This window comes from Chrysemys picta, chromosome 7 (genome assembly GCF_011386835.1).
Source record: "Chrysemys picta bellii isolate R12L10 chromosome 7, ASM1138683v2, whole genome shotgun sequence".
NCBI lineage: Eukaryota > Metazoa > Chordata > Testudines > Emydidae > Chrysemys > Chrysemys picta.
The window spans coordinates 96,475,096-96,501,254 of NC_088797.1; the positions used below are offsets into that span (position 1 = coordinate 96,475,096).

Here is a 26,159-nt window from a genome sequence, read left to right on the forward strand (position 1 = left end):
GCTTCCAGTGGAGGTTGTAGAGTCTCCATCATTGGAGGTCTTTAAGAAAAGGTTAGAGAAACTACCTTAGCACTGGGGGCTGGACTTGATAATTTCTCAAGATCCCTTCCAGCACTACATTTCTAGGATTCTGACGACGATGTCTTAAGCCCATGTCTCCTCAAATACACTCATTCTCCACCCACACCCTCCATGTCATTTTCTACACTATTTTTTTTATCCTGCACTCTTGAAAGCAGGAAACCAAGCATATGGAGGGCTTGAGACTTATTACCAGTCAGTATGAGGGTTCACACCTAGACCAGATATCCCAAAGAATGCAACACCTGGTCTGGTAATTTATTTAAGTGACCAAATAAATGGGAGTTCAGCTCGTGAAAATATGGCCACTAGTACTTTACCTTACTTGTGCCCCCATGTAGCCTCTGATTACACTTGTGGAGTGCACAGGGTCGGCTCCAGGCACCAGCTAAAGAAGCAGGTGCTTGGGGCGGCCAATACCAAGGGGCGGCACTCTGGCTGCTATTGGGGCAGCATGTCCAGGTCTTTGGCGGCAATTCTGCGGCGGGTCCATCACTCCTTCTCGGAATGAAGGACTTGCCACTGAATTGCCGCTGAAGAGTGGAGCGGCATGATCGTGCTGCTGCGACTTTTTTTTTTTTTTTTTTTTGATGCTTGGGGCAGCGGAAAACCTGGAGCCGGTCCTGGGAGTGCAGCAGCCTTGCAATCCCTGCTCAACACGACAAAGAATAACAGTATTCCTTTATATATTAAGGAATCACCAGTCAAGACCCTGAAGGGAGGCTTTCCATCCTACACTTTATTTTTAACCCCTTTTTATACATGTTAATCCATAGATAGGGAGCTTCACTCAGTGTAAAGCAGAGGTGTGTGATACTTTCTGTTCATAAAGACAAAATTACTTTAAAAACCAGTTTCTCATTTTACTTTTTGTAAATTTTACTAAAAGCAAAATGCAATTCTGCCAGTTAACTGAAAAAGTTGTATCAGATAATATGTGCATAGCTGAGAGGAGGGGAAGGTTGATGTTCAAGTTGAACTTCCAGCAATAATCTGGTAGATGAGACTCCCTGTGTGCATGGGAATAGCTCACATTAACAATGGCTGAATGTATGATAATCATTAAGGAGAGACCTACACTATCTGTTACAATCTGAATCTCATCAACCAACAGCTGTGAGACTTTGTCACAACTGGAAAAAACCTGAGAGAGAAAGACAGTACAACAGCTGGAAGAAAATTCCATAGAAGGTCATCTTTAAATGAGTGAAAAATTATTTCAAATTCATATCTTTTTGTTTTGTTTGTTTGTTTATTTGAAATACTAGTGCAGATATTTTTTTCACATGCTCTTGATGGAAAACAAGAAGGGTGGGAAACTGCGGGATAGAATACAGCTGCCGGGGACAGTGAATACGCAAGGATAGATGTCTGGAGATTTTAGCAAAATCGCCCAAAAAGAAAATGGGTCAAAGGGGCTGGTAAAAATGGGATGAACCAGCTGAAATAGTGAGAAAAAATACATGCAATCTTATGAATAAAATTCATTTTTGCTTGTAAAAGAAGACAAGGCACATATACATGCATCAGCACCATTTTTCTTCTAGTAAGCACCCATGGGGTTGCTTTGAGGTAAAGGGAGTCAGTTTTAATCACCTATCTGAGGCATTGTTTTACAAAGAGTATTGTCACATAAGCAAGCAAAATGGTAGAAGTTGGATTGTTAATGTGACAAATTAATGCAGAAATTGACATTTCTTATGTTGAGCCAGTTTATATGCAGCCAATATACTGGTGCACTTTTTTTTAACGGACTTGAAATTTTGTAATTTTGTCAGGTTTGTTTCCCAGTGTTTATTTTTTAAAATAAATTTTTGAAAAAAGTTATTAATTGGTGTTGTTTTCACTTTAGATTGAAAGAGAAAGCTGCACATAGAAATTCATGATATTCAATACCTTGCAGGAATATACTAAGTGTGGATTTCTCTATGTATCTCATAATATTAATATATGTATAAAATACATTATGATCTAATTATTACTGATTAACAACACAAAACGCACATAAACCTGGATCATTAATAAAAAAGATTGCACAGATCTGTTCTAAATAAATGTATATTATCTTGATTTAAAACAGTATAAGATATACCTTTCAGGAAAAAGTCTAAAAGAGATTTTTCTTTAAACTCTACTACGAAAACTATCATTTTAAATAACTATAGTGATAAATGTATTGGTTTTCTTAAATGCATTGTGGACAGTGGGCCATATTTTGTCTTTGTTCTGTGCACAGAGCTCCCAATGGAAACAGTAAAGATGGAGTCAGTATACAGTGCACCCAAGCCTGGAAAAATTTTCTGATGAGCCCAGCATTTTGCATATATCATGAGGAGTGTGTGTCAAAAATGAGTTCACAGTGAAGTACAATAATATCTGGTAAATTGCTTGGGTTTGGAAAAAAAGTAATCTTCAAATCTGATAAACAGTGTGTGTTCCATGGAATTACGAAAGTCATGAAGATAAAGCATAAACTTTATAAGCTGCAGTTAAGTACTCTGCAAAACCATATGGTATTTATCAACAACAATTGCTTTTTATATAAAAACTCAACTTACTTTAAACATCAGTTATAGCACTATACATATGGAGCATAATCACAGAAAATCAAGACTTGTATAATTCTGATAGTGAGATGGACAGTCTGTTATAAAGAGCAAGGGCAGGGAAGCTTAAACTGCATCAACAGAATTTGAAACAAGAGTGAATTACTATAATTGTGAATGGACACTGTACTTCATTGCTAGATATGAGCCTGACTAAGAATTTACTCTCAATCCATAATAGCAGTGTTGGCCAGGAGCTGACCAAGGAACCACTGTGACTGAGTCACAGTATGCTTCCTGACTCCACTCTTCCTCTGGTGCAGCATGGCTGTCTCCTGCAGTGGGCAGGGATGTAGCAGGGGACAGCCTCACTGAGAACAGAACTCGGCCACTGCTGTTTAGATTATGTTTTTGAAACCCTTACCTTTTATCAACTTTAGCAATCTTTTTAATATTTTAGAGTTCTTTATTAGGTCACTTTGCCACCACATGCTAATGAGTTGATAAATAATATATTCCCACCTACAGTACAAGCAACCAAGACTGTGTAGATTATCCAGATGGAATTTAACAACAACCTTCCATTAAAGTCAACTCTTTTGTTTTATACTATTTTTCTCTACTAGTAATGTTAGGGACTTGATCTGATGTCCATTAAAGCCAGTGGAAAGACTCCCATTGACTTCAGTAGGCACTGGCTCACAGCCTACAAACTTCTTTGCTTATTTTTATTGCTGTTGCATACTGGTTTAATGAGTTCAATGTTGTGTCCACAATAACCTCTGAATCCTTTTATTGACCTGGATGCTTGTTGCATATACCTTATCTACCCTAGGATGGTTCCCTGCTTCCAGTTATTTGTCTACATTAAAGTGCATTTGCCATGTGTTGGTTCAGTCACCTGAGCAAATCAAATCCTTTTGAAGCTGGATCCATGTCAAAAGGTTTGGGGGAGAGAAAAAAAAAGTACTACCTTTCCTTTATTGTTATAAGTAATGCAATCAGTTTTCTTTATTCTCTTGGCAGTTTCTTCATTATATTCAAATTGCAGTTTATCACTGGATGATTTAGTCTCAGGTCGGTCTTCCAGAATGTTATCTAGAAATTAATTGATTTTAGATAAACAATATGCAGGCCAAGAATTAACTGCAAATTTTATTTCAACTACAAGTTGTTTTGGATAAAGGACCTAGTTACATGTCTGAATAACCAACTGGCAAAAATAACTTATTTACTGGTTAAAGCATTTCTCCTTCATTGGTAATATTCTTTTTTAAGAATAAGGATTGATTCTTGTTAGCATGTGGCTCGTCTATGAAACCTTCTACACCGTCTTTTTTGTTCAGTAGATATTAAAACCAGAAAATCATTTAATAAATATGAGTTAAAATATTTCCACATCCTCTTTGGCAAATCAAGAAACAAAGGCTTGCCACCGAAAGTATTTAAGAGGTGTTATTCTTGAATATTCAAGAATTGCAGAAGTTTATCAGTTAATATAGTTTAGTCAGTAATCAGTAATTTTAAAAGGTATCTTCACATTTCAGACTTCGATTCATGTTGCCCCCACTCACATACACACACTTCCTATATGCTTGAGGCATTCTCCTCCATTAAAAAGAATGCCTCATGTACGTGCTAGAGACTTACCCTGATTGGCTCCCCAAATCAGAGTGATTTATAAGAATGGAAGAACTGCCACAACGGGAAACATTTTTTGTTTACTCTGGCTCTCTATACTGTGTGTGTGTGTGTGTGTAAATAAATAAACCTTCTAAGGGTCTCAGTAGCTTATTAAATATAATTTTTGGACCACAGTATCTTTATGAATAAACAGTGTTTCATATGCAGCTTTCCAATGATACCTGACCAGTAAATAAGGCATAATGACACCATTTGAATGCATTTTCAATTAATACAAAGGAGGTACACCTCTACCTCGATATAACGCTGTCCTTGGGAGCCAAAAAACCTTACCGCATTATAGGTGAAACTGCGTTATATAGAACTTGCTTTGATCCACCGGAGTGCGCAGTCCCGCCCCCCCGGAGCACTGCTTTACCGCGTTATATCCGAATTTGTGTTATATCGGGTCGCATTATATCGGGGTAGATGTGTACCATATATTTACACTATATACTTTTAACAAGTTGGAGACACAGTGCTGAAATTCATGCAGTTAAAATGCTCAACCAAATGGCTTTTACCTTCCTGGCTGTTAGGAGCAGGAGAAGCATTAAGGACATCAGCTACAGGAAAACAGAGTCAGAAAGGGGATAAGAGTAAAGGAAATTAAGAAATACAGCCAGAAAAAATGAAAATTAAGTGTCAATTTTAAAACTATGAGCATTATGCAAAACTACAGCATTGCTAAAGGAAAATAAAACTGAAATCTAAAGTTTTCAGATGATTATTATTTAGATTAGTTCTGCCAAATATTATAATAGTTAAAACAAACAGTGTAACCATTTTATTAAAGCAGTAAAGCATGCCACAGGTTACTTTTTGTACTGCACTGTGCACAATTGTTTGTTGATTTCAGATTTTTCCAGCCTTCTCCTAATGGAACATGTTTCAAGTACAACTTACAGTGGGCAACTTGCAATTTCTTCCTGGCCAATATGTAAGAAACATCTGCACTTGAAGAGCATATTTTCATCTATGCCACCTGAAGATTCTTCTACAGAGAGAGAATCTTCAGGTAGACAATTAAGCAGTCTTTCCAGCTATCTTGTGATGCTGGAACAGCACAAAGCCGATGAAGCAGGCACCAAAATCTGACCCACTTTCATATTTATCTTAGGAAAATCCAAAGCAGTCATTAAATTTTATTTTGTTAATTTCATCATCACCAACAGAGAAACAAAATAAATTTCATTTGTGAAAGGTTTCGCTGTGCCACTTAAACACAAGTTTGGCACTACAGGAAGTGCTGAGCTTTGTGCCTTTCATAAACTTGGTCACCTGTGTAAAGGCCAGGCACTATCTGGCCTTAGGTTTTAATAAATGAAATATTTTATTCTTTTGCCATGTCTCTGGGTGGTATGAATTTGGCTACCAGTTGTGATGTATCTTGACATGACACATTTTCTGACAGTTATCAGTTATGAAACTAACATCACTTTTGAATGTCTTGGGCCAATTCATTCCTAGTGTAACTTCACTGACGACTTCAGGAACATGTCCAGGCCCCAGACTGCAAGTGTATATGCTGTGCTCAATAGAAGGATGTTCTGCACCTGTTCTGAATACTGTCCCTGAAAAATTGTTTGAATGTTGGCAACATGATTTAACTCTTAGCACAAAAATCACTAGTTTAACTTATTAACGACAGCAATGGCATGCTTGCAAACATATATGGACACTTAGGGCTACATTGTAACTATAAGATCTGACCTAAACAAGTGCCTCTGTGATTTGGCCCTGCCCCATGAGCAGTCCAGGAAGAACAGAGTCAAAATCTCCTTCACAATTTCCCCACTGCTCTAGTGAGGGAGCAAACTTTGCCAGGCCTATACCCAGTGCAACGTAGGCCACCAGACACCCAGGTACCTCTATGCTATCAGGAGCTCTTGGGAGATGGAGCCATGGACCTGCCCACTCCCTGCCCGTTTGTGTAAGCCATGGGTTGTAGTGGCTCTGCAAAGCCTGCTTCCCCTCCTGTGCTGCTATCTATGAAGCGTACGGCAAGACGGTAAGGGAATGCCTTATGCCCCCTTACCTCCTTATACCACTGCACAAGCCAGGCCACTCTTCAGCCCTTAGGGAAAATGAATTAATATGAAGAATGCATGATCTCTGAGGTGTTAAAACCCACAAAGAAAACAGGGTTTATGTAAAATACAGTTCTTTGTAATTCATTTATATACACTATTATTTTGATGTAATTTAGAATGAATATGTTATCACTCATTATAAGTGATACTAGATTAGATTGTAACAAATATATAAAATGTGGAACAACCTAATTTTCTCATGCAAATGTCTCACTACATCTTGTTTGATCTATTCTAACTGAAGCAAATTTAAACAGTTAAAGTCAGTCATAAGTATGGAGAAACTTTATAAACCAAGAATTCTCTAAATATAACATTGAAATATATATTTCTTTACCATCAGAGAGAGATTCATAGTCATAGTCATATTCATCCTCTTCATCCTCCTCCTCTTCATTATTAGTGGTGGGGTTACCAGCATTGCCACCATTACTGGCCTGGGCTTGCATGTATGCCAGTTGGTGAGCCTACAGCATTAAAATAATTTTTAAAGTTCTCAAATATTGAAACAGCAAAAAAGTTCTATTTATAATATTCTTATTCATATGTATCTGTTCAGAGTCCTGTTTTTATAGGAGGAAAAATAGCTATTCTAAAGGCTTGTCTACATGGGAAAGTTATACCAGTAAAAAGTGAAGAGTGAATTTAAACATCTGTAGTTACACAGGTATAAATCCCCATGTGCCCATTGTTAGTCCAATATAAGAGTTTATGGTTTCGTTTATGGCACTTTGGAATCTGTTTAGACAAAACAAAAAAATCCAAAAAACATACAGGGAGTTAATGGTTTAACTATAGTGGTTGACTGGTGAAACTTTCCTGTGTACAGAAGCCTCAAAATTCCTCCCATCTCCCAAAATAGTTTATTTACTGTTAACTATGATTCCATGAATGGGTTTAAATCTCCTACTGTAATCTCTGAAAATCCATGTAACATTGATACCTGCATTACAGGAGTTGTTAATAAACTAGAATTTCAAGGAAGATCTGACTGTGAATCATATATAATTGTCCAGCTTTTTGGATTATTTACTGGGCTTACATTTACCCAAAGTGAAAAGGGAGTCATTGTGGATCTATAGATAAGATCACACTTTTGAAAAAGTCCAGTTCCCACTAAATAATCCATTTCACTACATGGGATGTTTGCCATTAATTCCAAGCCGTTGGTAACTGGAACACAGTTATTGTTCAGTCCCTGTGGAAAAAATGAAGATGGGCTGAGCTGTATAGATTAAAATACAAGGGATTGTAATGTAAAGGAAGCTTGCATTGTTCTTGCCCACATGGCACTCGATTTCCTTGTAAAGAGAAAACTCCAACTTCTGTAAGAGCATTACATTCATTGCAAAAATTAAAAGATGGAGGAGATGTCACCAAAGGATATATATATAAATATTAAGAATGACTACATATTTCAGGAAAATTTTCTACCTATCATATGGAAATACAGTATAATAAAAAATGGTAAAATTCTGCCATGAAATAAAATCAATTGGTAACAAGAGAAAAAAAATATTTGTTTAAAGCACCTGGCTTGAATATGGTAAAAATACAGCAGAACTTTGCTAAATCCAAAAAGACAACAAAATATTACAAAACAAAATGCACACACACAAAAACCTTGAGGTGGTCTCTCCCCATTTCTGAGCAACCATTTATTAGCAAAGTGTTTGGTAAGACTACATTACTTTTACCAAATATACTACATTGTGCTTACTACATATCATAATTAAAACTAAAAAACACGAAAATAAACCAAGTATTTTTGTAATTATATATATTTATATTATGTTGATATATAATCCACAATGGGTTTCCCAGTGTGCATTAGACTGGTTCTGTTGTCCATGTTACATTGGCAAAACTTTAACTACTATTGTTTGTTTCCAAACCACAACTTAAATCTCAGAATGTTTGTTAGGGAAATAATTTACCTTTTGTTTTAAAATATCCACTGGAGTTTGATGGGCTTTGAGTTTTTTGTTTTTCAGCAGCACTTTTCTTCTCAGTTGGTCCGGTGAAGGGAGCATTGGATCATCAGAGAAGTCACTCTCAAATAAAAACTTAGTTACCAGCTTATCTCCAAATACATTCTGAAATATTGAGAATATGTGAGATTATCATTATCATGATAATATGTGAGATTTTCATTATCATGAAAAACAAAATCCCCAGCCATGCACTTTGAATAATATAATATACTATGACTAACCTTAAAAATTTCAGCCATCTTGCGTTGCTGAGGCAATGAACAGTGGTTCTCTATAGATATGATGATTGGCATATCAGAGGTGATAAAGGCACTGCGATCAATAGCTTCAACTACATCCTATAAGAACCAAAATGTAACTGTTACAAGAATTAGAATTCTCTAATTTGAAAAGCATAAAATATTTATAGTTGATTATTTCCGAGTTTTGATTCCATGATTCAAAATACAATATGACTTTATATTGTCTGTTGCTATTCCATTTAGGGTTGTCTGCACTGCATCTGAGATTGTGCTTTCCAGCACGGGCAGACAGACACACGCTAGTTCTGCTTGAGCTAACACACAGTAAAAATAGCAGTGTAGCTGAGGTTGCATGGGCTGCAGCTTGGCCTAGTCATCCGAGTACGTACCTGAGGGTCCAGGCATGTTTGTACTCAGGTGGCTAGCTCAAGCTGCTGCCTGTGCTACCCCTAGCTACTCTTCTATTTGTAGTGTGCTAGCTTGAACATTGCTAGCACGTGCCTGTCTACCCGTGTTGGGAAGAACGCTCCCATGTGCAATGTAGACATATCCACACGCTGGGGCCTAAGCCCTAGGACCCTGCGAGTGGGAGGGTCCCAGAGCTCAGGCTGTAGCCCAAACCTCAATGTCTACACCACAATTAAATAGCCCCTTTAGCATGAGCCCCACAAGCCCACATCAGCTGGCACAAGCCAGCCACGGGTGTCTAATTGCAGTGTACACAAACCCTTGGTGACTTGTTTTCTTCTAGACGGATAATTGTTGCTTCATAAACTGGTATCTTCATACAAGTGAACAAGTTATTAAACTTCTTTCTTGATTAATTTATATTTTCTGCAAGAAATTGTCAATATACCTTAAAAGGGATCTTAGTAGTGAGTGTATGTCCATGATAAATGATAGGCATCCCATCATCACCATCCCAGCAGTCTAATTCCACACTCCTACAGCCTTGCAAGAGAACCTGTAACACAAATGAGTAATAGATCCCATGTGAACAGCAACTGTACAAAAACAAAGACAGAAAAGGGGTTGCAATGCTAAATGGCAGCTGGGGGAAGTTGCTGCCCCTGAAAGCTACTTTATTGTGGTGTGAAAGGAAACCATGAAAGCTACTATTCCAAACAATTGGATCCCACCGAGAGAGAGAGAGAGCAGGAAAATGAAGAATATTAGAAAGCAAGAATTAAAAAGAAAGGTTCCTATTAGAAATAGAAAGAAATTTCAGAAGCTACCAGCATTGCTGCTGGAGGCAGAGAGAATGGGAATTTGGTTGCTGAGTGGGGTCAGCTGCCTCCCATGCAGCCCCTCGTGCCCCGGATAGGAATGCCCAGTTGAAAAGGGACCCTGGCGGCTCCAGTCAGCACTGCTGACCGGGCCATTAAAAGTCCAAACAGTGGCAGCAGGTGAGGAGGGGGCCTGCAGTAGCTCTTTCTGTGGAGCTCATGGGCGGTGCGAGGCCTAGTGGGCAGAGGGTGGATCCCAGCGGAAGGCCTGGGAAAGGCACCCGGCTGCAGGCTGAGGCCAGCAGGGTTAACCCTGGGCAGCAGCCACCCTGATGGCCAGGGGCTCCCTGCAGAGCGGGCATTGTGGCCTTTAGGAAGTACCTTCAGCCCTCTCCCTGCCCGGCCTGCTGCTCCCCGGTTGGTGGGAGCGGAGTAGGCCCAGCTCCCCAGGGCCTGCATGCAGCCGGTGGCAGGGAAGGGGGCCAGGGCAAGCTGCCACCGCCTGCTCCAGGCCCAGTAGCCCGCTCCACGGGGGCTGCTGCACTGGGCTTGTCTTGGGACCATGCAACCAGCTGCACCCGGCTGGTCAGTCTCCTCCCAGGGTGAATGGGCGGTGCAGAAGCATGGGGCTAAAGTTGGGCTGCTCTCCCCGGGAACGGGTCCCAGCAGAGTCGGGCAGCAGTTGGGCATGGAGGCCCCAGCCAACGGCCAAGCTGGGGGGTCACTGCAAACGGCAGGGGGAGATGGAAGGGGCCTGCAGCAGCACTCTTTCTAGAGCTGCTGTGATTTGGGCTATGCTGGGGGTGCAGCGAGCCAGGGGCAGCATTCCCCCGCCCCGCATTCCAGAGAACAGGAAAAACTTTTGTCCTCGGTGTGCTGGCCGAGCTGTGTGTCCAGGATTCATGGCAAATAGAACAGCCTCTGAGATCCAGGAAAAGCCAGGGCAGCACTGGTGTGTCTGCTATTTAAGGGTCCGCCTAACAAAAGCACCTGCTGGAGCCCCTGCAAACCCACCAGGCAGAGTTTCCCAGAGCCCACACCCCGAACCTCCTCCCGCGCCCCAACCCCCTGCCACAGCTCAGAGCACACTCTGAATCCCTTGGCCCCAGTCTGGAGCCCCCTCCTGCACTCCAAATCCCTCACCCCCAGCCCCACCCTAGAGCCCACACCCCCAGCCGGAGCCCTCACCCCCTCCTGCACCCCAATCCCTTGCCCCAGCCTGGTGAAAATGAGCAAGTGAGCATTGGAGGAGGGGGGATGAAGTAACCGGGGGTGGGGTCTCAGGGAAGGGGCGGGGCAAGGGTGTTCGGTTTTCTGAAATTAGAAAGTTGGCAACCCTAGCCCCAGGTACCTCTGTGATGCTCTGCTAACAATTTCTCCCTCAAAAGTCTTCTTAAACGAACTCTACTTAGGGCTTTCTTGTCCATTCATCACCTTTCTAAGGGGGTTTGAGTTTATCCACATAAATAAATCTCCAAAACAAAACTCAGTCTGAAAACACAGTGCATCAGTTTTACCCTCGTCAGGTCACTCCCAGGCTTTTCCTGCCTGTAGTCTCGGGCTACAACTACACACAAAACAAAAAACCACAGCAGCAAGTTTCAGAGCCCAGGTTAACTGAGTCGGCCTTGTGTTATGGGGCTAAAAATAGCAATGTAGACATTTGGGCTCAGGCTAGAGCCTAGGGTCTGAGACCCTTCCCCTCACTGCGTTTCAGTTGATTGGGGCTCCAAGACTTATTGCTGTGGTTCTTTTTCTGCTGAGTAGACATACCCTCAGTAGGGAAACACCATGTCCCAGGTCTTTCTGCGGGAGCCTGCTCACTCACAGCAGTCTCCAATTCACCCTATTACCAGGCCTTGCCTAGAGCTTTTCCTGCTTTAGCAGGCCAACCCCAGGCCCTACTTTGCTGGAATTATATGTCTCTGGCTTCCAAACCCCCTGGTATCAAGGTTGTCACTGCAGAAGCCTGACTGCCTTCATTTCTTCCTGCAGTTCCCTGAGCTTCCCCTTCACTGTAGCCATCTGCTGCCCTTTATAAGGAATCACCTGATCCAACCCAGGTTTGCCTCTTATCAGGATTGGATAGCCCCAAACTCTCCAGACCATAAAGGCAAGACACCCTATCACAGTTGCAAAAAGTGTCCGTTAAAGGGCCAGGAGTTTACACTGGGAGAGAAATATTTACATCTTCCTGCCTGCAGAAACAAGTGGGTATTTAAACAGGTATTTTCTCCTGGATGGAGGAGGGCCACTGCAAGAGAGCCTTCTGGGCTACAACTTTTTATTGGAAGTAAAGCTTTCTGGAATCAGTATAACTTCAGGTAAAGTACATATATGATTAGGGTGAAATTCACTTATCCTGCTCAGAGCCTTAGACAATGGAAGTGCATTATGTCAGTGGAGAGGGCACCCTCACCCCACAACAGGAGAACAGGGCTGCAATAGTGTTCCCATCTCACCTTATGGACCATTATTTTAGCCTACACGCTGCTGAAAGAGTGCCTGCAGCTCTTTCACATCACTTTGGGTGTTACAGACAATGGATCCCTACCCTACCTCCCCCAACACTGCCATCCTGTGTGAGGCTATCACAGAAACCTACTCTACAGCACCACTATGCAGCCACTTTACTCATGGCTTTCTCACACACAGTCCACCTCCCCACTTCCAAACACATAAACAAAGGGCTGAAGTAGCACAGAGGACCTTGTGTGAGCCTGTCACACTTGAATGGATTTCTCTTTAGCATGGTGAATAAAAAAAATCCCAATCACAGGAAATTTGATGTTTTCTGTAACATTTGTTGAATACACATATCAAAAATATAGACCCAAAACCCATAGAGAGAAATCAGTCTTTCCAGGTTCATCACCAATTAGACACAGGGTCAGATAAATAGTATAATATTCCTAGAAGTATATTGTCAGGAGTGATGTTTTCATTAGAAATTTGTCTTTTCAGTACAATGTACAATATCTGAATGGTGTCTTTGACATTTAAATGAACTAACATATTAGATCAGTCTTTCCTGTGGGAAAGTCTAATTTTAGTAAGTTAGGTCAGAATGACTAGTGTCTAAATGCTATGAATCTCAAACTAAACCCATTTTTTGCCTTAGTAAAAGCATTTGAATACAACTGTGCACACAGGCAGCTTTCCCACACATCATGTTTTCCTACATTTTACAAGCAGGGGCTCAGAACATTTGGGTTTTCAAAGCAAAAAGGCCATGTTTCTGTGACTTCTTAGTTAAACAAACAAGTTCATGCTGAAAACTATGCAATGATATAATTCTGTATACCTGGCTGTAAAGTTCTACTGATGATTCTCCTTTAAGCTGATGGCCTGTGAGGTATGTATTGTGTGAAGACTCAATGTAATAATATGACAGCGGTAGTTGTAACTCTTCAATATTCTCTTGTGACTCGTCATTTTTTGAGGCAAAATTGTCTTTGTCCATCAAAAACCTAAAGGTGCAGAAATAATAGTTTGTGATGAATATTTAGCAAAATGCGCACAAATAACATCACGTGTATGTTAACGTCATAGTGGCTAATTACCTTGCAAATCCTTCAAATGACAGTAGCCCCTGCTGGCACATATGGACGCTGGGTTCAAATTTCTGTAAGAAACAGTAAGAGAATAACATCATTTTGATCAAAAGAAATATGTATCACATGCTTTAGGTAAAAGGCTTTAATTCATTTTTTACAGTGTAATTTGTACATCAAACTAATGAGCTGGCATTTGAAAACTATATGCAATCTGAATATCATTCAGAAGTGTCTTCACTATATTGATAATAGTTATAGGAATTAGCAAAGTCACTAAATATATAAAATTAATAATATTGCAGAGCTTACAAATGTAGAATGTTGATCTAGATTATTATTTAAAATCATGCATGTTCTTATTCTTATATATAATACTCAGTGCCATCATCTAAAAGGAAATAACTATTTGTATTTATTTACCAGTGTTCAACAACACATCAACTTGTATAAAAACCATATAGAATAATGAAGTGTCATTCTGAAGTTCATTAGACATCCTGATTTTTTAACCTTGCTGTAAATGTACCGTATATTGCACATACTTGCCTAACATCTGAACTGTTCAAAATGTTTTGACAGTTTTGTTAAACCCTGTAGAGTACGGACTTAATTTTGGATTACATTAGACAAAAATAAAAAGGACTCAAAATTTACATTATGGTAGCTAGACATTCAATTTTTATAACACAATGGATACAAAACTCAACTCGGATCATTCTGTCCATATTCAATGGAGGTACGACACATTATAGAAATGAAACATTGATCTCATGGAATAGGACTATTGGGTACACTGTGTTTAGAGAAGTTTCATGCAAACTGAGGGAACAGAATTGGCAGTGGATCCACAGGAGGAAATCCAATCTCCATATAGGTGATATAGTTCTGGAGACTGGCCAGAGAAAGAACACGTGCAGGAAAAAAAAATGAAGGAAACAAAAACCCCTATAGAATGAATAGATGCATTGCAAAATGTTTATATTACAGACCTGGATAATACTGAGGATTTCATCGTAGGTGCTGTGTTCACCTTGGCAATTCACTAAGAAGTCATTGAGTTGCTGGATGCCCACTCCAAATATTCCCAGTGATGTGCTTTCTACTCCAGTACCGTTAGTTACAATGCTAGCAGCAGCAATGGCATCAGATATCTGTCTCTGGTTTTCTGATAGTTGCTGTCTACTATTAATGAACAAACCCAGATCTGATACATTCCTGGTCAATAAATCTAAAAGATAAATATGAACATAAATATTTGAGGAGTTTCATTTTATCACCTGGAGATAAATCAGGCGAGTACTATTCTATTATTCATACCACACTGAATTATTCAAAGGAATTAAAATTGTATTCACTGAAAAAAATCAATTTTCAATAACTATAGATCAAATCCTGAAATTCTTAGCCAAGACTTAGTCAGGCAAGATTCCTATTTACATCAGTGGAACTCTCTCTTTATTGAGAGTTGAGTGAGTTCTTCAGGATTTGGCTCTATATTACTGACTTGACCATACATGAAGTTTTCATTCTGAGACATGTATTACACACACACACACACACACACACACACACACACTATATATATACACATCTCTACCCGATATAACATGAATTTGGATATAATGTGGTAAAGCAGCGCTCCGGGGGGGCAGGGCTGTGCGCTCCGACGGATCAAAGCAAGTTCAATATAACGTGGTTTCACCTATAATGCGGTAAGATTTTTTGGCTCGCGAGGACAGCGTTATATCAGGGTAGAGGGGTGTGTGTGTGTGTGTATATATATATATATATATATATAAAATGCACTTTTGATAAATCTTATGTGAAATAAAACTTTCTGAATGTGTTAAACTTCTTAAACATCTTAAAATTAGTTAAGCCAGTTGTGTATGGATGGAATGTGATGAACTGTTATTATGAAGCTGTGGTAGTGACCTTTTAGTTAAGGTTCTAACTCACTGTCAATTGTAAGCCTGATTCTGCCCCCCACTTCAACATGATTTTTTTAGAATGCCAATAATTAAAATAGTTCAGTTCTCTAAAGTGTTATTTTCTTGCTGAAATTAAATTTAACAAACCTAAATCAGGTTGGAGTCCACTGGTGTTCTCATCAATTTTCAGATTAGTATAAAGTGGAGTAGAATCAGAACCTGATCGATTGCAGGGTACAGCATAGACATCAAAGAGGTCTTTAAGATCCTTGCGGCTTCGAACACTAGGATACAGGAAGAATATTCACTTTGTGCTTTTTTTCTTAAAATAGATTTTTACTAACTTTGATGTGATGAATGTGATTAGTCAAATAGATTTTACCTGAAAGACTTGAAGAGCTCTACAAACTCAACAAAACTCATATTACTATCGGAAACCATAAAGGTCTGAAACCCCTTCAATCCTCCTTTGACTCGGCCATGCCAGCTACTGCTGCTCCAAGTACTAAAACAAAATGAGATTATTGTTATTTTCTTATATTTAACTTCCACAGATTGTGAAATATTAGGCAGCATTGCACTAAAGGTCTATTCTAAGTTTTCTTTAATATATTTATTATCAATATTTGAAAGAAGGAAACAAAACAGTACTTCTTAGTGGATGCAATCAGAGTTTGTACTTTGATTCTGTATTTCATACTGGCCACTCGTTCCCCTAAAGACCACTGCAAACTTTGCCAAAGCAAATAAAGAAATTCTATTGAAAACTTTCTGTGCATAGAAGAATCTAATTTAAATAGGCACAAACCGAGTTTTATTTTTTTTCACTTAACAAAATAATCCTACTATTGCTATAGCGTGAAGCCTAAAAGAAATAGGTCCTGCTGTTTAGGAGGATCACAAGAAGTTTGCTTTTAGTATTTTACCAGCAAGACAATTAAAATGGGAAGCATGCTGGAAACTTACAGAATTCCTAAGGTATAATGCTAGCATAATAAATAAATTATTCTTTCTGGATTATATGCAGGAAATAAAAGTATCACATTTGGACATCTCCAACAGCTGGGCGCATCGGTGAGGCAGAGAGATGCCCAGTAGGGGGGCTCCCTGCCTGCCGATTCCAGCAGGTGACAAAGACTTTAGCCCCCCTCCCCCACTCCCCCCGTATTTCCCCGGTCACATGGAATGGAGGGAACAGGGATGGAGCCAGCCCCCAGAAGCAACCTGGGCTTCCCAAGAAACAGCCAGGAATATCAGCAGTGGCACAGAGAGAAACTAAGCCATGGCGGCCCCACTTTTCCATTCAGGCCTGGTCTCTTGTAAGGAAGAATTACCATTTGGGGCACCCTCCTCCTCAAATTTATTTAGCGTATGCATAGTCATCTAGCCAAGCAATGGCATATTCAGTGGCATGATGGAGTTCTTCTAGGCCACCGCTGAACCTAGTCAGCAGGCATTCATCGACAGTGTGCATCATCGTCTGTGTTGTGCCACAGCTGCACAAAGGACTGTCACGAAAGCCCCAGCGATACTGGTTAGCTGTGCAGAGACCTTGCCCAGTCCAGAACCTGTTCAACAGGGACCACTGGTGACAGGGCAGGTCAAACCCAAGCGGGCAAATTGTGGGGTCGGCGACGAGGGACTGGTTGGGGATTATAACAGATATCCATTCCTTTCGCCAGAGTGTTTCCGCCCTAACATCCTGGCGTGAGATGAGTGACTTGACGGCAAACATGCAGCTGGTGGTTTAAAAAGGTCATTGTGCAGCGGCAGGCTTGAGTTGGCGCGTACTTTTTCCAGTAACTTGCCAGTGGCAACCTCTCGTCTGATTTGAGGAGGAGCAATATTGCTCAGAACTGGAAGCCCTGGGAGTGGAGTCGGACGCAGGGTGCCGGAGCTGATACGCATGGTGGCATATAACTGTGTATCCACCAGTTTAGTGTGTGATGATCAACTCCAAACAGGTGCTCAATACTCCGCCACCGAATATGAGGTAGCAAGAGCTGACGTCTGCAAAGTTGGAGCACGAGCACCCCATGAACCTGCCAGTTTGCTAAGAAGATTGTTGCGCGTCTTAACTTTAGCTGCTGTCTTCTTCAGGTGGGCATGGTAACGCAGTGTGTGGTCTAAGGTCACACCTAGATAGACCGGTTCTACTTCATGCTTCACCTTCTGACCATTCAAACAAACATTCAGTTCTTGGGTTGCACTGGTGTGATGAAGATGGAACAAATTGGAGACTGTTTTTATGACGCTTGGCTGCAGGCGCCAAATCTTACAATAGCCAGCTAACTTTATCATGTCCTGCTTTAAGGTGCATCAAGCTCGTGAAATGTCTGGGCCTTGGTACCGCAACAGAACAAGGTATCACAGGCTTTCCTCCTTCACCCACATGGATTAAGGGAAGGGAAAGCAGAGTAGAACCTCCTTAGTGTGAATTGAGGAATGTTCACAGTACTAAAAATAAGTGGTTGCTTAGGTGTAAGCGATTGTGACTTGATTACTTTTTATTAAGTCCAAACAGAAACAAAACCAATAATATATATACCTGGTGATTTAAAAAGGCCAATTTCACAAGCTGAAAACAATTATGAACCAAATAGGCTGTGAGAAAGAATTTAAACAGAAAAATGTGAAAGACAATTGAGAACTGTTTAAGAACATGTTACTAGATGCCTAAAACCCAGAGTCTAACAATTGAGAAAGGCGGCTACATTGGTTAAAAACAACCTGGCTCAGAGGGGATTTGAAAACAGCTATACAATAATAATAATAATAATAATAATAAAACACCCCAATATATAACAAATGGAAAAAAGGAGAAGCTGTTAGCACTTTATCAGTTTTCTTCAACTCCTAACTTCTAATTTGTATTAAGGAAGCAAAAGGACATAAGGAGAAATGTGTGGTCAAAAGTGTTAAAAAAGGCAGAGGTGTTCAATAAATATTTCTGTTCTGTATTTGTGAAAAATTTACATGATGTATTGATATCATATGATGATGATGAAATACTTTCCATTTCAACTCAAGAGGACGTTGAACAGCAACTACTAAAGTTAGATATTTTTAACTCAGCTGGTCCACATAACTTAAATCCACGAGTTTTTAAAGAGCTGTCCAAGAAGTTCTCTGAACAGTTACTGATGATTTTCAATAAGTCTTGGAACACTGGGGAAGTTCCAGAGGATTGGCAGAAAATTAATGTTGTTCCAATATTTTAAAAGTAAACAGCCTGTCACCTTGACATCAATCCTGGGCAAAATTATGGAATGGTTGATATTGGTCTTGATGAATAAAAATTAAAAGAGGATAATATAATTAATGCCAATTAACATGTGCTATTGAAAATATAGGTTGTCAAACTAACTAGATATTTCTTTTTGATGAGATTACAAGTTTGTAGTTGTAGTTTGTGTTGTAGTATAAATAATAATATTAACTTGTACTAGAGAACTTCTGGGCTTTTATAAACCTAGAAAAAGCATACAATAAAGTGGATAAAAGGATGTTCTCACCAGGGCTGAAGAAACATGGAGTGTCTGAGGATTTAATAACTATGGTGAATGCCCTATATAGATCATCTAAAGCAGTGATGTAAATATGTTTTGGAATGACAAGTCCTTCTGAAGTGCAAATCGTACTGCACCAGGGGTCATCCATACATCTGCTGTTGTTTATCATATTGCTGGACTATGTCAGCAGGAAGAACCCAATCGGAAAAGGTGAGAAGTTGCTATATGTAGACGACACAGTAATAAGGGCATCCTCAAAAGAAGATCTACAGGAAATAGTAAGCCAGTAGTCTGACCAACTAAACTGGCATAGGATGAAAATGAGCATGACTAAGATTGTGGTCATCTGGGTGCCACAGGGAAACTGAACACAGAGATTAATGGAGTGAAACTAAACCAGACTGACCAGTTCAAGTACTTTGGTGGCTGAGTCATGGAAGATGGCAAGCTTGAACATGATATACAGTCGAGACTGGGGAGTTCTGGAAGAATGTGGAATAACACCTCAGGGGCAGTGTATGATAAGCATATGCCACTGAGACTGAAAGCACAACTAAACAGAACAATGGTGTACCCCACAATGCTGCTTGGTGAGAAGCATGTGCTACAAAGAAATGGCAGGTTCAAAATGCCTAGAAGTGTTTGAGATGAGATGTCTTCAGGCCATAAGATGAATGACATGAATAGAGAGATTCTGAAATGAAAGTATTAGGATGGAAGTCAATGTTCATGATGTGGCTGACAAAATCCAGGAAGCACAACTTCACTGGTTTGGACACATGCAGAGGATGAATGAAGGGGACCTGGTGAAAATAGCATGGCAGAAGAAGGTGGTAGGAAACAGACCCTGAGGAAAACTGAGGGAGCGTAGATGGATTGCACCAAACATGGTAAGCAGGTGAACTGTAGTGCCATCTCAGACAGATGAAGGTGACTGATGCTGGCATGATGACCTGAGCCCAGCTGATGGGATAAGCGGAAGATGAAGAAGAACTAATAACTTATACTGGATTATTTTTATTGTATTTCTCTATGTTCTAAGTTTCTGGCTTACAATATATGCCCTAGGGACAAGAGAGAACAGTCAGCCATGGTCCAAGCAGGTGCAACTCCAATGAAATCAATGATGTTGTGCCTACCTACACACAATCTTAATTTGGCCCATTGCATGGCTATTTGTATCTGACTCAACACTCCAAAATTTCCCAGTTTATAGCTTTGAAACTATCTAGTCCATCACAGAATTGCAGATGTCCATAGGAACTGAGGGCACTCAGGACCTTGCAGAATCAAGCCCTAAAAGACTTTTGCTATGAGGGTATAAAATATATTTGCTCAGATTCCCCTTAATTTACCCAAGCTGAGTCAAGGGGCGTTGCACAGGTGCAAGTGAAAGCAGAATTTGGCCTAATATGCCTCCAAAAAACCTACCCACCTGCTTTGGTTAGTAATTTTCATTTTGTTTGGCATTACTATGCCAAGTACATCATGGCATGTATTGTGTTGATTAATATCTCTCATAACATTTTTGCGAGACAATGAAAATAACTAAGAATAACATAGAAAAAGTCTCCAGGCTCCAGAACGTAGAATGAAATATGTAATCTAGAATGGAACATCAATGGGAATTAAGGCTGCTCAGCACTCCAAGGGACTGGGGCCCTAAATAGCCATTTCTCTCATAATCCTTTCTTGGAAAGTACCTATGATGGAGAAACTGTAGAACAATAATACTTAATAGCAGGTCCTCCTTACACTATTTCCTTTTGTTTTAAACAAAACTATTTTAAACTAAACTATTTTGAACTTTCAGCCTGAATGAAGACATCAAAATAACCAATTGATTAGGTACTGTTATTTGTGATGCTAATGTTAAATACTGAACAGAAATAAATGTAAAATTAGAGGTCTGTATCCTCCATCTAATAAATTTGGATATCTTCATAGATTCATAGATTCTAGGACTGGAAGGGACCTCGAGAGGTCATCAAGTCCAGTCCCCTGCCCGCATGGCAGGACCAAATACTGTCTAGACCATCCCTGATAGACATTTATCTAACCTACTCTTAAATATCTCCAGAGATGGAGATTCCACAACCTCCCTAGGCAATTTATTCCAGTGTTTAGTCCACTCCCCATCCCAGCAGGGCAACCACTTGGTCTTTGCTCTGCTCTCTGGCCCTTGCTTCTGGGCATCCCCCACCCTCCCTTGGGCTACATGTGCAGGGGCATCCGGGTTGTGTGCGCTGTCAGGGCGGTAAGTGGGAGCCAGCCCCAAAACTTCCCCGCAGCCCTCACATTGTGGCAGCTCCAGCTCCTCTTCACTGCGGCAAAGTTTTGGGGCTGGCTCCCACTTGCTGCCTACAGTGCACACAGGGCGACCCTGCACATGCAGCCCCAGGGGGGCCCAGGTGCAAGGGCCAGAAAGCGGAGTGGGGACCAAGCAGCTGCCCTGCAGGGAGGGGAAGCAGCAGAGATTCCTGCTCAGCATGGCCAAAGGAGGGATGACCCCAGACACCCCAGCTTTCTCCCGTCCCTGCAGGGCAGCCGTTTGGTCCCTGCTCTGCTCTCTGGCCTCACTCCCCCGGTTCTGTGTGTGCAGGGGCACCTCGGCTGCATGTGCTGTCAGGGTGGTGAGTGGGAGCCAGCCCCAAGACTTCCCCGCAGCCTCCTGCAGCGGTGGCTCCAGCTCCTCCTTGCTGCTGTGTGGAGCTTGCCCAAAGCAGGGAGCAAAGCTGACAGGCAGCAGGCGACTTCCAGCCATCGGGATGTAAGGGGTCTGCTGCTCCACCTCCGTGCAAGGCAGTCACTTGGTGCCTGCTCTAGTTTCTGACCCTTGCTTCTGGGGCCCTCCTGCCCACCCTGGGGCTGCGTGTGCAGGGGCACATGGGAAGCGTGCACTGTGAGGACAGCGAGTGGGAGCCAGCCCCAAAAGTTTTCTGCAATCTCCTAGTGATCCTTTATCCCTTATCCCTGCCTCCCTCAGTGTGGCAGGGGCAGGGATAAAGGATCCTCAAGACATACTATCTTTGACTGAAGCAAAAAAGGAATCCAGTTTAAATGAGAAAAAGGAATTAAAAGGATGTTGATGGCATTTTGCCAGCTGGGTAGTAACATCTGATGTTTCAGTGGCAGCTAATCCTGCTCTGAGATGGATTAATTTTAAGGTTTAAAATATACTTGCCATGGTCCACACAGAGCCAGGATTTTGGCACTCATGAAGCAGATAGGAGGAGGACTAGGAAATCGGGCTGAGTGACTCAGTTACATGACTTTTCCATACCCACTTGGGTCACTGTGGCTTTGATACTTTATTTGAAATAAAAAAACAACCTAGCTTTTATATCCATGCTAATTTTCTGTTTAATACTTTTGAATCAACCCTCCAACCCAACCAACCCTCCCCCCAAGCACTCTGGCCAAGTACTAAGAATACTGGACAGCAAAAAGTAAAGTAAGAATACTACTCAGAGAAATGCAAGGTTTTCTTTAGCCAAGGAGAGTGAGCTATTGGAGATGGTTCTCAACCCCACAGAGATAATACACAGGATCAAATCCTGCTTGCCTTATTCATATGAATATTTTTATTGAAGGCTATAAGACTTGTATCTGGGCAAGGACTGAAACCAGAACGCCAGCATTTGACCCTGAACAAAGATAAGGGATCCGCATGGGGTGGTGGAGCACACTGCACCCAAGCCCTGAGGATGCACGTCACTGCTCTGCAGCCGGCAGCTGGGGTGTGTGTATATTTTTCCTCTGAAACCTACATTTTTATGTCAAACTTCAAAACAAACAGACAAAAATAAATAAATAAATAAATAAAACCCCCCAGACAAAAACATCATCATGGAACATCTCATTTAAAAAATTTTAAATTACAAAGTTTCATTTTAATAGTTTGACAGCCCTGGACACTGATGTCTTAATTATCCTGAGAACAGGTGCACATGGGCATTTTCCCACCAATGTGACTCGGTCTAGAGGCGGAGAGCCAACTCTCAGATTAGATGGTAGTTCAGTGTAAACCCTTCTCAAACTGCAGTCATTATCCTGAGACAACCATCAAAGGAGCTAGTTATGCAATTTATGTACTCGTGCGCATATTATGGGCATCTGAGTCCCATCAATAGTACTGCCAGTTAGGAAACAGGGTGGGCAGTAGAGTTTTCCCACAGTGCATCATGTTCTTAGCGCTAGAGTATCAGCGGGGGGGTAGGGGCAGGGGCAGTAAGCACTTTGGGATATGTTTACTTTGACTTGGGTCTGTGCACTGCAGTGTGGATGCCAGAACCCTAGATTCGATCATGGGTCAGGAAATTCTTAACCTAGGGTTAAAATGCAATGTAGATGCTCAAGCCCAGGGTTCCCTGACATGGGTCAGCTGACTTGAGTCTCGCTAATCATTGACTTACACAGCTGTGTAGACATAGCTTTAGAGGCACAGCACAGTCATCCAAAATCTTGAGAAGTATGAACACATACTTGAGTACCCATACCTCTCACTAAAGTCAGCGGGAGTTATGGGTCCTCAGGATTTAACCCAAAATGAGTATGGAATTGTGGAATGCTACAATACAGTCAACAGATTTTTCTTGCCTGTGGCAAATTAATGGCACACTGAAATATTACAAAGTTCTAGGTGCTCTACATATTGGAAACATCAATTATTTTGGCAAATGAAATTAAACATAACGTAGATTTTCAAAATTGGGAAGCAACTGCTGTGGCATCAATTTGTGATGCTTTTTCAATGTACTGTGAACTCAATTTGTTATAGTCTTTTTGAAAAATATAACATGAAAGCCATATAGTAGAGATAAATCTTATTGTGATGTATACACCCATTGGTCCTACATGATGGAGTGCAGAACTGCACACACACGGTATGTAAAGAGAACAAAAAAGTCTTAGAAAGTGACTTTCAAGGCAAAAGCAGCCAGTTTTGCACTACAGATATCAGCAATGATCTTTTCATGCTGTTTACTGTTGTCTTTCCCTCCTTCCTTATCGTCCCTACTCGCACTATTCATTGTGTTATCTGTCTCATTTAGACTGGAAGGTCCCCATGGCAGGGACTTTGTCATCTTGTATGTCTGTAAAGTGCCATGCACACCTATGGTATAATAAAATAAATCATAAATAATAATAATGAATTAACGCATGGTAGCACACCATGGCACTGCACAGTCAAAAACATGACCTTCTGCACTGAATATAGAACTGAAAAGTACTGCAGGTAAAAAGAGGAGGGAAGTGTGTGGGAAAGGGAAGGTTCCCAAAAATATCCCTATTATTTCCTGGCAAAACAGGGCAACTTTCACCAGAAATTCTAGTGCAGGTTTATGCTCCTTGAGGTTGAACTAACTTGTGCAAAGCACCTATGCAACTCAGTTTACACAGCTGAAATACTTCAGTTAATGACAGTTACACACATGGAGCATCTGTGACCAAAATCTGTGCAGATGATCTCTGGACTATCCAAGAACTGGAAAAGGTAAGCTCCATACTTATGTATATCTAGGACAGCACTTCAGTCATAACTTATAATGTTAATAATTAGATTTTTTAAAAGTACTGATTTTGTCCCTACCTAGCCTGACTCTTGCTTGAAGATGACATTACAGGAGAGGAGACTGGTCTGATTGGTGCAGATGCCCCAGGTGCTAAGCTAGGAGATCCAGATGCAGTCAGAGAATGAGCTCTTCTAGATGGCAGAGTGTTAAAGGCAGAGGCGTTAATCACAATATTCTGATCTATGAAAGAAAACAAAATTTTGCATCACTAGCATCATTTCTACACAACACTCATACTATCACTGAATAAAACTGAGTAAAACCCCAAAGAGTTTCTAAATTTGTTTTGTACCATTCAAAAACATATAATGAACAGTATTTTATGAATATTAGGTCTTGTTAGCACTATACAATTAATAATTATAGTATTTGCTTTTTCAATGAATTTTAAATAATAATCACAGAAAAAAAACTGTTACCTACTTTTTGTAACTGTTGTTCTTCGAGATGTGTTGCTCATGTCGATTCCATTCTAGGTGTGTGCGCACCCAGGGGTGCGGTCGTCAGAGATTTTTGCCTTAGTGGTATCTGTAGATTCGTCTCTGGCGCCCTTTCAAGTGCCGCAGTCATGCGTCGGTATGTTAGGCACCGTCTGCCCTTCACCCTCTCAATTCCTTTTTGCTGGCTACTCCAACAGCGGGGTAGGAGGGTGGGTAATGGAATGGACATGAATAGCACATTTTGAAGAACAACAGTTATGAAAGGTAGGTAACCATTTTTTCTTCTTCAAGTGCTTGCTCATGTCGATTCCATTCTAGATGACTCACAAGCAGTATCCATGGAGGTGGGCTCAGAGTTCACGGTTGTGCATCTTGCAACACTGCTCTACCGAAGCCAGCATCGTCTCGGGCTTGCTGGGTAAACGCATAATGAATTGTAAACATGTGGATAGACGATCAGGTAGCGGCCCTACAGATATCTTGAATAGGCACCTGGGCTAGGAAGGCCGCCAATGAAGCCTGCACCCTAGTTGAGTGGGCAGTCACAGTCGCCAGTGAAGGCACTTTCGCCACTTCACAGCAGTAATGGATGCAGGCTGTGATCCAGTATGAAATCCTCTGAGCAGACACTGGGCGACCTTTCATCTATCTGCCACCACAACAAACAACTGCATTGACTTGCGACCGGCTTAGTCCTGACAATGTAGAAGGCAAGCACCCTCCTGACGTCCAGGGCGTGCAATTTACGCTCCTCTTCTGATTTATGAGGCTTCGGAAAGAAGACAGGTAAGTATATGTACTGGCCGGTATGAAACTGTGAAACTGCCTTGGGCAGGAATGCTGGATGCAGCCGCAGCTGGACCTTGTCCTTGTCGAACACCATATGCAGCAGTTCCAAAGTAAGCACCCTGATCTCAGAGACCCTGCGGGAAGACGTTATCGCAACCAGGAATGAAACTTCAAGGAGAGAAGTAGAGCAGGAAACCAGAGGCTTGAAGGGGGAACCATGAGCTGTGACAGCACAAGATTCAGGTCCCAGGGAGGATGTGCAGGTAAGGATGCTTCAGACCTTTCAAAAACCGGACCATCATGCCATGAGCAAAGACTGACCTGCCCTGGAGTGGAGGGTAGAAGGCCAAAATAGCTGCCAAGTGGACTTTGATTGATGATAAGGGACAACCCTTGGAGCTTGAGGTGCAGAAGATAGCCCAGGATTGCCTGCAGTGAGGCCTGCTCGGCCTGGATACTGTGGTCCAAGGTCCAGCACGTGAACCTTTT

General features: G+C 41.2%; 1 protein-coding gene across 4 annotated transcripts in view; it reads right to left on the reverse strand.

Moving 5' to 3' along the window:
- The window catches only part of PLCE1 (phospholipase C epsilon 1), a 329,780-nt gene that overhangs the window by 41,808 nt on the left and 261,813 nt on the right, over positions 1 to 26,159 (reverse strand). For 3 of the 4 annotated variants that reach the window (XM_065552073.1, XM_024107295.3, XM_005292537.4), the window contains 12 exons: positions 24,459 to 24,621; positions 15,736 to 15,858; positions 15,501 to 15,637; positions 14,412 to 14,650; positions 13,429 to 13,490; positions 13,170 to 13,335; positions 9,496 to 9,603; positions 8,619 to 8,735; positions 8,341 to 8,499; positions 6,741 to 6,870; positions 4,835 to 4,876; positions 3,601 to 3,725 (listed from right to left, as the gene is read on the reverse strand). In XM_065552073.1, coding sequence (XP_065408145.1) covers positions 3,601 to 3,725; positions 4,835 to 4,876; positions 6,741 to 6,870; positions 8,341 to 8,499; positions 8,619 to 8,735; positions 9,496 to 9,603; positions 13,170 to 13,335; positions 13,429 to 13,490; positions 14,412 to 14,650; positions 15,501 to 15,637; positions 15,736 to 15,858; positions 24,459 to 24,621 — 1,571 coding nt within the window. The remainder of the gene's footprint in view (positions 1 to 3,600; positions 3,726 to 4,834; positions 4,877 to 6,740; positions 6,871 to 8,340; positions 8,500 to 8,618; positions 8,736 to 9,495; positions 9,604 to 13,169; positions 13,336 to 13,428; positions 13,491 to 14,411; positions 14,651 to 15,500; positions 15,638 to 15,735; positions 15,859 to 24,458; positions 24,622 to 26,159) is intronic. The other variant, XM_065552074.1, reaches the window with a different exon arrangement.